Raw genomic sequence first — 12,646 nt, forward strand, 5'->3', positions numbered from 1 at the left:
AACGCAAGGTGTGTGCGACACACGGAAAGATGCGCAAGACCATCAAACCACGCGATTCTCATTGAAAAAGCATTGGCAGATTCCGCCCCATGGGTAGAACTAAAGTGCGGTGTGACCGTGCCCTTAGAAGGCATTTGTAGAATCGGCCTCAGGTCTTAATGGGTTATAATAAAAATAAAAACACCCTCCTGTTGTACTTCCTTCCTCTGACCTTTTCATTTCTTTAATCTTTTCTTTGCTCTCCTCCGTTGTTGTCGCGGTCTTCTGCGCGTTCGGCTTCTCCTCCGCACTTCCCGTCTTCTTTTCTCCCTCGTTCTTCTCCTCCACTTTCTCCATCTTCACCGCCGCTTTTCTAGGGGCTGTGTTAAAGAAAACACACGGATATAAATTAACCCATTAAGACCAGGAACCCATCTGTGTGTCATTTTAAGATTTCTTTGGGCTATTAAAAAATAGCAGATCTACAAGCTCATAGCGCGGCACCGAGTGCCGCGCTATGAGCTTGTAGATCTGCTATTTTTGAAAAATCGTGAACATTTTTGCAAATCTTTGAATATATATTCTACAAATGTCTTCAAAATCCTAACAGTTTTGGGGGGGAAAAAAGCATGTTGCTAGATCAGCGGTGCTCCAACTTTTCCATGTCAACTTTTGCCCCAAAATGATATGTATTTGGCCACGGACCGCCCATCTCAAAATATGTTGTTCCAGGGACCCCCCCCCCCCCCCCCAGAAGCATATATTGGAGTTAAAAATGTTCGCTTTAAAACAATATATTCAAAGATTTGACGGAAGCAATATTTTGCCATCTTCGGCCAGCTGATAAAAAAAAACACAGAAAATGTACAGACACCTATATTTGTGTGTGCGTGTGTGTGTGTGTGTGTGTGTGTGTGTGTGTGTGTGTGTGTGTGTGCGCGTGCGTGCGCGCGTGCAGCTGAGCTATGCAAATCACACGCTCACCAAAGAAACTGCTGATGGGGGCTTTCTTGGCGGAGGACGAGTCCTTTGCCGGCTCCTTATCTTTCTGCTCTTTTGCTTTTTGACTTTTAGGACTCCTTTTTGCGCCTTTCGCCTCGTCCTTTTCAGACGTCCCTCCTCCGCCTCCTCCTCCTCGCTCCGTCTTTCCCCGCGCCTCATTTTTCTTCCCTGCTGCCCTTTCGTCTTTCTCTCCCTCTTCTTCCTCCTCCTCCTCGGAGTTGTTTTTCTTCTCCTCCTTCTTCTTTCCTTTCTGCTCGGCCTTCTCTTCTTTCACGTCCCGTTTCTCGGCCTTCCCTCCGTCGTCGGTCGTCTTACTCTCCTCCTCCTCCTCCTCCTCCTCCTCTTCCTCCTCCATGGGCGTGCTGGTCTCCTCGGTCACTGCCTTCTCACTGCTTTCATCTTTCGCTTCCTCTTCCATCGGCTCCTCTGCCTTTTCTGAAGAGAGAGAGAGACATAGAGACATAGAGAGACAGAGAGAGAGGGAGAAAAGAAGTGGGAATCACTGAGGAGATAAATGCCAGCAGATTCATAGACGTCGACTTTGTTCTTTTACCTGTGGTGTAAAGTAACCAAGTAAATGTACTCAAGTACTGCACTTAAAGGAGAAATCCGGTCATTTTAAGTGTTATGTTTGATGTGTGTCAAATCACTTACCAACGTATAAATGAAAATCGCGTAAATCCACAGAGCCCCCTATCGACCCCCACCGTTGTCATTGTAGGAGGATATAGAATAGCCCAAATTCGCCTATTTTAACCAATGCAAAGTCTGTTTTTTTGCTTCTAGTACTCATTGTTGAGTCCCATGATAATGTAACAGGCGCTAAAACTCCCGACAAGCTAACGGCTAATAACAGAACGAGCTAATGCTGGTTGCTGGTTTCTCTCCCGACCTGGCAACCTGGGGCTGCCATTCAGAGAGATAAGCAGCCCCAGCGTTAGCTCGTTTGTTATTAGCCGTTAGCTTGTCGGGAGTTTTAGCGCCTGTTACATTATCATGGGACTCAACAATGAGTACTAGAAGCAAAAAAACAGACTTTGCATTGGTTAAAATAGGCGAATTTGGGCTATTCTATATCCTCCTACAATGACAACGGTGGGGGTCGATAGGGGGCTCTGTGGATTTACGCGATTTTCATTTATACGTTGGTAAGTGATTTGACACACATCAAACATAACACTTAAAATGACCGGATTTCTCCTTTAAGTACAATTTTGAGGTATTTTTTTACATTTTCAGTACTTTTACTTCTACTCCACTACATCTACATTTCAATTATTTGAAAACTTTAGTTACTTTTGCTGATATAAATTATAATATTATAAAACATACATTAACCACCTTAGCCCTATTTTATACATAGGCCATTTGAAAATAGCCGATCTACAAGCTCACAACGCGTCGCATCGCGACGCGTTGTGAGCTTGTAGATCTGCTATTTTCAAACATTTTAGTACTTTTAGTACATTTTGATACCAATACTTTTGCACTTTTACTCAAGAACATTTAGAATTCCAGACTTTAACTTGCAACAGAGTACTTCTACATTGCAGTATTGATACTTTTACTTAAGTAAAACATTTGAGTCGTTTTTCCACCGCTAGGAATCACCGAGGAGATAAATGCCAGCAGATTCACAGAGGTCGACCTTGTTCTTTTACTTGGGGAAGTTTATGGTTTATTTGACTTCACAGCAGGCCCCCCTGCAGTAAATCACACAGGATTGATATTCACGGAGGGGCTGTTCTGTTCTTTTACCCCACAAAGTGAGAGAGAGAGAGAGAAAGGAACAGACACTTGAAGGCAAGGTGAAGTGCAGGTACTTGATAAAGGAAAGACAACACCTATTGAAAACTAACTACACCCACTTTCTCTGTAAAGGGAAAACGCTGAATAACCCAGTAAGACCGGGAAAGCATGTTATTTTAGATTTGAACCACTTCAACCATTATCTTATACTTTGGGCTATTAAAAAATAGCAGATATACAAGCTCATAGCGTGGCACCGAGTGCCGCGCTATGAGCTTGTATTTTTGCTAGAGTTGCTATTTTTTTTAAATTATGAACAATTTTGCAAATCTTTGAATATATATATTTTTAAAGCAAACATTTGTAAATCTAATCTTTGCTTCTGGGGGATTCTACAAAAACACACACACACGTTTTTTCAAAAATAGCAGATCTACAAACTCAGTGCCGTGCTATGAGCTTGCATATCTGCTATTTTTGAATAGCCAAAGTATAAAATAATGGTTAAAGCGGTTACACAGATGCGTTCCCCGGTCTTAATGGGATAACTGAGTGGAGAAATTATGAACGCGTCGGGAAATGCTGAGTGGGCCCGGTTGACCTTGGATTGTGGCAAAGAGGAAAAGATCTTAATTGACTATGATGGGAAGAGCTTCAGTTACAAAGACGTCTTCTGCTCAACACTGGCTGATGTTTCAATAGAAACATTAGTGACATCTCCATTTTGATCTTTGGAAAAAAAAAGACATCAGAAAATAAATATAGTCAGAGACTGAGCTAATGGGTGGCTGCCATTGATACAGCACCCGGGTGGGAAGCAGTTAGGTGTCTTGCTCAGGGACATTTCGACACAGACTGGGGGCAGTTTTGGGGAATGAACCAGTGACCTTCCGGGTTCCCCAGAGAGTCTCTCTCTCTCTCTCTCTCTCTACCCACCTCGCTTCGATGCTCTGCTCATGCATTAACCCATTGAGACCTGAAGCCGATTCTACATCTCCTAAATCTCAACAGTTTTCTGAAAAACGTATGTTTCTATATCAGTGGTGCTCAATCTTTTTCATGTCAAGGACCCCTAAAATTATATGTATTTGGCCGCGGACCCCCATCAAAATATCTTGTTCCAGGGACCCCCAGAAGCAAAGATTTGAGTTCAAAATGTTCGCTTTAAAAATATATATATATTCAAAGATTTGCACATTTTCACGATTTTTCAAAAATAGCAGATCTACAAGCTCGTAGCGCGGCACTCGGTGCCGCGCTACGAGCTTGTAGATCTGCTATTTTTGAATAGCCCAAAGTGTAAAATAATGCTTTTTAGCTCAAATCTAAAAATGACACAGTTCCAGGTCTTAATGCATTAATGCAATATGTAAAGGAAAAACAGAAGAGCAGCTCTTCCTCAGGTGAGCCAGAATGTCAATGCAGGATGTAATCGGACCGTGTCAGCACGAACAGTCCGTCAAGAGCTTACACATAGAGAGAGAGGGGTTTTATAGTGAGAGTTGCAGGTGCATAAATGCCTCATTACAAAGACCCGATGCACGGTTGAGTTGAGCAAAAAAAACAAAAAAAAAACATAAGAACTGGTCTACTACAGTAGTGGCTCCGTTATGCTATGCGGGGGGAGGGCATTTCTCTAGCATGGTTTGGGTTCACTTGTCCCTTAGAGAGAAGAGTCACTGGTCACTGTAAATCAACACAAAGTTAACACATTGGGTGCCCAAACCGGGAATCTCTGTGAAGTCAATCTCTTTGTTTTTTTTGGTTTTTTTTCTACAAGGGGGGGGGCTAGCGCAGCTCTGGAATCACCCACGGTGACTCTGAGAAGGAAGGGACAGATGGATCACCGTGCCAAAAAAAACTGGCTCCCGTCCGCTCCCATTCTATCTCCTTGCAAAAAAAACCTCCATATTTCCTTAACCTTTTACAGTGGGGAAAACAAGTCATTTTTGATCCGATATCACTCCGCCATGGTGACTCGCGTGACAGATGTTATTGTTCCAGGCGTTAGCCAGGACCAACCACCATCGTGCACGCATATATTGTTTACAATCGGGTGCTCGTCGTGGAGTCTGCAGCTGTAAACAGTGTAGCGTTACAAATGGTGAGATCTCTGGCACTCAACGTCACTTTTTTAATAAAACTCTGGCAACGAATGTGTTAATCTGAATGATCACCTATCCTAGAATCACTTCTATCCTGATGAGTGTTCTCTTCCTGGATGATAATGCCCCCATGCCACAGGGCAATGCATGAGGTATGACAATGTGAATCATATGCTATATGGCCCTGACAGATATGGGAGAATTTGGACCAACGTGTTAAGAGACAGCGCTCTGCACCATCAAAAACACCAAATGATGGAACATTGTTGATATAAATGGTATTATATCCTACCAGAAGAGTTCCAGAGACTCGTACAATGCTTACCGAAACGCATTGTTGGTTTTTCACTTCATTTATAATAATACATAATAATACATTTGTTTAATTGTGCAATAATTGCAAAAACTGAGTGGGCCGATTATATTTAGAATCATCCCAACCACGCTTGCATGAGAGGAAACTCATGATTTTCCTCATTAAATAAAAAACGTTATAATAAACTGCAAAAATACGACGCAGTGCGTGGGAGCTTTTATATTGCATTTGGCATTTGTCTTTCCTATTCCACTCCCACACAGCTGGCACCATGGACTTGGATGTTTACTGTATGTCTGTGCGTGCAGTAGTTTAGAGAACCTTAGTGCTTATGGGAGAAGGAGAAGAAGACGTGGGCTGTTGTTGCAGCTCAGAAGAACGTCGCTGGTTCAAATCCCCCACCCTCAGCCCGGGACAAATTGTTGGGGGCGGGGTGGGGTTAGTGAGGGAGAAACGTGCTCTTGAAATCAATCCCCCAAACTACTTAACCCATTAAGACCGGGAACGCATCTGTGTGTCATTTTGAGATTCCTTTGGCTATTTTTTTTTAATCATGAATCATTTTGATCATGTGTGCAAATCTTTGAATATATATGTTTAAAGCGAACATTGGAAACTCAAATCTTTGCTGCTGGGGGATTTTACAAAATGTCTTCTAAATCCGTTTTTTTTTTTAAACTTATGTTGCTCTATCAGTGGTGCTCCAACTTTTCCATGTCAAGGACCCCCCAAAATGATATGTATTTGGCCACGGACCCCCATCTAAAATATGTTGTTCCAGGGACCCCCAGAAGCAAAGATTTGAGTTAAAAATGTTTGCTGAAAAAAATAGTATATATATATATATATTTAAAGATTTTCACACATTTTCACGATTTTTCAAAAGCTTGTAGATCTGCTATTTTTGAATAGCCCAAAGAAATCAATAAATAAAATGACACAGAGATGCGTTCCCGGTCTAAATGGGTTAACACAGAGTCACATCCTCGAGCTAGGCACTGGATCCTCCAGGCTGCTATACCGGCACAGCTTAGCCGCCGCTAAGTGGCCCGCGGCAGAAAATTGGGGTTGTGTGGCTGGGTTAGCTCCCCCAGGTGTGAGGCGTTGAGTGTTAACCCATTAAGACCTGGGGGGGGACGATTAAATCTTCTAAATCTTCTAAATCCAGTTTTCTGAAAAAATAACGTATGTTGCTAAATATCAGTGGCGCTCAAAACGTTTTCATGCCAAGGACCCCCAAAATTATATGTATTTGGCCGTGGACCTCCCATCTGAAAGTTTTGTTCCAGGGACCCCCAGAAGAAGAAGATTTGAGCTAAAAATGTTCGCTTTAAAAAAATATATATATATATATATGGCCCGGGCGGCTAGGGTAGCGGTCCGGGCACCTAGGCTGCTGGTTCAATTCTCGATCCCAACGACCACAGCTGTCACTCTCCATCTCTCTCAACATTTCCGTCAGTCTACATGTCAGTCTACTATACTATCAATAAAGGCAGAAAAAAGCCAAAAATATATGTTCAAAGATATACACAGATTTTCACGATTTTTCAAAAATAACATATCTACAAGTTTGCGCTATGAGCTTGTATATCTGCTATTTTTGAATAGCCAACAAGCATAAAATATGGCAAAAATTACACATATGCTTTCCCAGTTTTAAGGGGTTAAGCAGGATGTAGCTCTCACACACACACAAACAGAGAGAGAGAGAGAGAGAAAGAGCGCTCGGCTGAGGTTTCCCTGATTAAATAAACACGGCCGTCTTTAATTAATCCCTGTGAAGGGGGGGGAGTTGGCTAATTACCGGCGCTAGCGTGGTGGTCAGTGTTGTCGACGCGGGGGCGTTTCTTCTGTTGACCCTGCTGGGGGTCTCGCTCCTCTGACGTGACCTGCTCCTCCTTCTGGCTCTCACTGCCGCTGCTCTCCTCCAGCTTCCTCTTGGGGAACATCTTCCTGGCTGTTGGGAGGGAGGGAGGGAGAAAAGTGGTGTAAAGTAACTAAGTACATTTACTCAAATACTGTACTCATTAGTAAAATGTTGAGGTATTTTTTACTTTAGTGGAGTATTTCCAATTTACAATTATTTTACTTCTACTCCATGACATCTCTGTGGAAAATATTGTACTTTTGCACAATTATTAGAAGTTACTAGTTACTTTTTAGATTTGTATTACTAAACATACATTAACCACTTAAGTGTGCGACGCGTTGTGAGCTTGTAGATCTGCTATTTTTGAAAGATTTCTTTTTACATTTTGAAAACTTGAAATGGGACATGCTGCATAATGTGTACTTTTACTTTTGGTACTTTTAAGTACATTTCATAACAATACTTTTGTACTTTTACTCAAGTAAATTTTGAATACCGGACTTCGACGTGTGACAGAGTATTTCTACATTGCAGAATTGATACTTTTTACTTTAAGTATGAAAAGTGAGTACTTTTTCCACCACTGGGAAGCAGGAGAAGAACTGGTTAAGGAGGGGAGATGGGGGGGTATGCATTAATTCTGGCTGATAACACACAGCCGTCAAACCGCACAAAGAGAAAGAGATGATAAGTAGTGAAATGATTTTCTTTTTTTCTCTCTCCTTCTTCCAGAGAACAAATGAAACTCGAGCAAGACTCTGGACTTAATGAAAAACTCCTCAGAGATATTAACACAGAGATATGCATGCTGCAAAAACTGCTTAGTGTGTGTTCAACTTTCTCTGCAAGTCTATGCAGCAGTGGAGGTCCATATGGAAATTGGAAACGGTACAAAACGGAGCATTAACTACTTTAAGCCCCTATATATTATATTTTGATGTAAAAAAATTGCAAAGATATTATTATTATTGTGTATCAATTTATAAAATAAATAAAACACATTTCCGGTTCCAAAGCACTGTGTTGGGAGCAGACACTAGCAACAAAAACATTTCAAAAGCGTCAAACAACGATGTTAATATATTTTTATAGTGGAAAGATATGTACAATTTTGAGGAACTTTTACTTTACTGGAGTATTTCAAATTTTCAGTACTTTTATCCCACTACATCTCAGAGGCATCTCAATATTGTACTTTAACTCCACTAGAATCATTTGAAAACTTGTGATTTTGATTATTATTACAAAACATACAGTAACCACTTCAACCCTATAGTGCGTAGCAAAAAATCCAACAAGTGTCACTTGGTAGTGGCGGACATCTTGGGGGGGTCAAAAACAGCTCGACTTAACATTGACTCTTACCCCCCCCCCCAATATGTCTGCAGCTACTATGCCACACCCCCTGCCCCCCGTGGTGACGACACGTTGCCAAGCACTATATACATTTCGGCCATTTGAAAATAGAAGATCTACAAGATCACAATGCGTCTCGATGTGACGCATTGTGAGCTTGTAGATCTGCTTTTTTCAAAATATTTTTTTTAAACATTTTGAACTTGTGAAATGGGACATTCTGCACAACGGGTAGCCTACTTTTACTTTTGGTACTCTAAGTACATTTTGATACCAATACTTTTATAATTTTACTCAAGTTTTTCGTTCTAACAGAGTATTTCTGCATTGCGGTATTGATTGATTGATTGATTGATTGATTGTGCATTGCAGTATTGATACTTTTACTTAAGCAAAAAATTTGAGTACTTTTTCCACCACTGGTGAAACATCATATAAAAAAAAACCTTTTGTTTAATTGAAAAAAGTTTCAACACAGTATGTGACATTAACTCTTTGAATTCTGCCGTGTTTGTACGACCGATTTCCCCCGGTTCCACATCGGAGCAACTTTTGTAGTTATTCCACAAAGTTTTTGCAGACGTTGCAAAAAAAAAAAAAAAAAAGATCTGCATACTTTAGAATAATTATCACGTTAATTCTAGCTATTAACAAAAGGTAAATTATACTGATATTTTAATTTCACACATCCACTGGAGTGTGGAAAAAAGGTAATTTGCTTGCTGCGGTGTGTTGGTGCCTGCCTGCGCCACAGCAGAACGAATAAACAGAGTTAAAACACCGCATGCATCCCTGCTGAAATCACACAGTCATCAGATAGAGAAAAAGGAAAGTGTGATGAACGGAGGGAGGGGGGGGGAATAATAAAGGAAAGGAAAAGAAATCCACAAAAAATAAAAAATAAAAATGCAAGCTGCCTTTCCTTCCTTCCTTCCAAGACAATAGAGGCACTTTTCCCTCGTTGCCGTGTCGGGCGGAAACCTTGCATACAGGAACCTCGTTTTGAGGGAAAACGGAACGAAAATGTTCCCGAAAAGTAGTGAAAATAGCAGATCTACAAGCTCACAACGCGTCGCCGTGCGACGTGTTGTGAGCTTGTAGATCGGCTATTTTCACTACTTTTGCCTGACACTAGGGTGTTAACCCATTCAAACCGGGAAGGCATCTCTTGTTTTGTTGTTTTATTTCTTTGGGCTATTCAAAAATAGCAGATCTACTAGCTCATAGTGCGGCACCGAGTGCCGCACTATGAGCTTGTAGATCTGCTATTTTTTTAAATAAAACCGTGAAAATGTGTGCAAACCTTTGAATGTTTTTTTTTTAAACAGAACATTTGTAAGTCAAATCTTTGCTTCTGGGGGATTCTACAAACGTCTTCTAAATCCTAAGAGTTTTTTTTTTTTTTAATGTATTTGGCCGTGGACCCCCATCTCAAAATATTTTGTTCCAGGGACCCCCAGAAGTTGTAACATAGTTAAAAATGTTCGCTTTAAAAATATATATACCGTATTTTCCGCACTATAAGGCGCATCTGAGTATAAGGCGCACCTTCAATAAATGTATTATTTTCATATATAAGGCGCACCGCATTATAAGGCGCATCCGCACTATAAGGCGCACTTGCGCCTTATAGTGCGGAAAATACGGTATTCAAAGATTTGCAAACATTTTCACGATTTTTCAAAAATAGCAGATCTACAAGTTCATATATGGGCTTGCCTTGTATATCTGCTATTTTTGAATAGCCAAAGAAATCTTAAAATGACACAGATGCGTTCCCGGTCTTAAAGGGTTAAGTGACGGGGAAAAAAAACACGTAAAGTTGAAATATGGAGATACAAGGTTTCTGACCGGCACTATAGCGACGTGCCGACGTCTCTCCTTTGTTAATGAAAGAACGCCGACAGACACCTCACAGAGAAGAGGAGGAACGCCAGGTAATAAGCCGCTTATGTTCTCTGGTCTAAATATGCAATACTCCCGCTGAATACCTTATTTAATACCTCGATTTTGTACTCTTAAAAAATACAGTTTGGAAACGGCTCCCCTAATACTCGGTTGAGTCCTTCTTTGCATAATCCACATCGACACAGACTCCAGGCATGGGAACGTTTCTTAAATCACACCCTCCCCCCCCACCTCCCACCCTCCTAATTTGTGATCCAAATGGATTTGGTCGGTGAAATTGATCAAAGATCACACCTTTGGCCTGACCTCACATTATAAATACGGTTCGATCTCTATACATGGCTAGAGGGCTGTCACCATTATTTAAGTTGACCATTAACTCATTGAGTGCCACAATCCGTCAAATCCGTCACGTGGCCTGACGCCCAGAGCGCCACGATCCGTCAAATCCGTCATAAAAAAAATTTCAAAATAAAAAAAAAATTTCAAAATAAAAGTTTTTTTTTTTTTTTTTTTTTTTTTTTGGGAAAAACATGTTCAGAACCCAAGATATGATGATTTGAAGATTTGCTGCTCCATCCACTCCTTGTTTAACCTATAACTTAAAAAGGCTGTATCTCGCTTCCTTAGCACTTTTTTTTTACAATGAATTTTGGCTGTGGCACTCAGAACCAAAATTCCATTAACATGAATAAATAAGTTTGGCACTGAATGAGTTAATAGACCACCGAAGTCCTGACGTCACTCGTTCATCCCCAGGTTCGTAAAGTAATGTCGCTATGGAGAATAACATTGGGTCATCTTAGAATCGTCTCATATAAGAACTGTGGTCCAAAAATAAACAAACTGTCTCGGCGATATTGTCAGGGAGGAGGCTCTGTATCGTTTATGATAGTCAGTCCCTTATATTTGATACAGTCTGTTTCTGGCAAAAATGTAACTAATTCGGCGGAAGTAACATTAGCGTTTTCTCACCGTCAGTTGATGCTTCATATCCATAAGAGTCAAACCGCCGGGGTCATTTGTTTATTTTTGGAACACAGTTCTTATTTGACGCAATATTAAATACGTCTATGGGGATTCAGAATGGGGGTGGAAAACCGCGAACCAGGTAGACAAACAAAGGATGTGTAAATTACGTCAGACTTCGGTGCTCTATGGTCACTCAAATAATTGCGAATAACGATTTAATTGTTTGCCGTTGAACACTGGAACATTATGAATAAAATATTTCTGTTTGCCTTTGAGGCTTCGTAAATCAAAAATTTGCACAGGGCAGATATGACAAATAACTTACATAATATACAAAGAAATTATTGACATTTAATCATTTTATACTTGTAAAAAGAAAAGCAGAAATAGCTGATCTACAAGGTTGCAACGCGTCAAGCTTGTAGATTTAGTAGATTTCTGCTTTTTTTAATATTTGAAAATGTGTGAAAATGTTTCAACATGGAAACGATTATGACGATTATGAAAAAAGGCCTAACACATGGCAGGCATTGATGGCCAAAGCAATGAAAAGAAAAACAAGACAAGTTGTCTAAAGGGCCAATTCACACCAAGCCTGATAACGAGAACTATAAATGTGTCGTTTTTAAAAATCGTTCCAACTCAAATTGGACGGCAGCCGGACCACGCTCCACACGGCGACTATAGCGACAACTATAGCCGTGGTACGATATCGTTTAGATCACTTTCAGCGTGATTTTATGAACGATAGAAGCATCGACAGCCATTAAAAAATCCATTCCGACATCTGGGATGCGTTCTGCTGTCGCTCACTCTCGGAAAAGGTTTTGTCATTAACCCATTAAGACCGGGAACGCATCTGTGCCATTTTAAGATTTCTTTGGCTATTCAAAAATAGCAGATCTACAAGCAAGCTCATAGTGTGGCACCGAGTGTCGCACTATGAGCTTGTAGATCTGCTATTTTTTTGAAAAATCGTGGAACATTTGTGCAAATCTTTGAATATATACATTTTAAAGCGAACGCTTGTCAAATGTTTTATTCCAGGGACCCCCAGAAGCAAAGATTTTAGTTACAAATGTTCGCTTTAAAAAAAAAGATATATATATATATATATTCAAAGATTTGAACAAATTTTCACCATTTTTCAAAAATAGCCAAAGAAATCTAAAATGACGCAGATGCGTTCCCGGTCTTAATGGATTAATGGAGATGATGGAGACCATTATGATCTTCTAAACGCTGGCAGCCTGGTAATCTAGATGGCATTACCTCAGGCAGGCTACCACTATCTATCTCACCTCCTTATAATTAATAATCAGAGTCAGACTGTCCATTATATTCTATTGCAGGGGTCTTCAAAGATTTTAGTGTCCAAGGACCCTT

The 12,646-nt window shown here is 40.5% G+C and overlaps 1 protein-coding gene across 2 annotated transcripts in view; it reads right to left on the reverse strand.

Moving 5' to 3' along the window:
- The window catches only part of LOC311045296 (DNA ligase 1-like), a 108,383-nt gene that overhangs the window by 85,082 nt on the left and 10,655 nt on the right, over nt 1-12,646 (reverse strand). For both annotated transcript variants that reach the window (XM_084057114.1, XM_084057113.1), the window contains 3 exons: nt 6,959-7,111; nt 964-1,416; nt 212-359 (listed from right to left, as the gene is read on the reverse strand). In XM_084057114.1, coding sequence (XP_083913240.1) covers nt 212-359; nt 964-1,416; nt 6,959-7,111 — 754 coding nt within the window. The remainder of the gene's footprint in view (nt 1-211; nt 360-963; nt 1,417-6,958; nt 7,112-12,646) is intronic.

This window comes from Gymnoscopelus microlampas, assembly GCF_963454915.1.
Source record: "Gymnoscopelus microlampas genome assembly, chromosome: 5".
In the NCBI taxonomy this organism is placed as follows: Eukaryota; Metazoa; Chordata; class Actinopteri; order Myctophiformes; family Myctophidae; genus Gymnoscopelus; species Gymnoscopelus microlampas.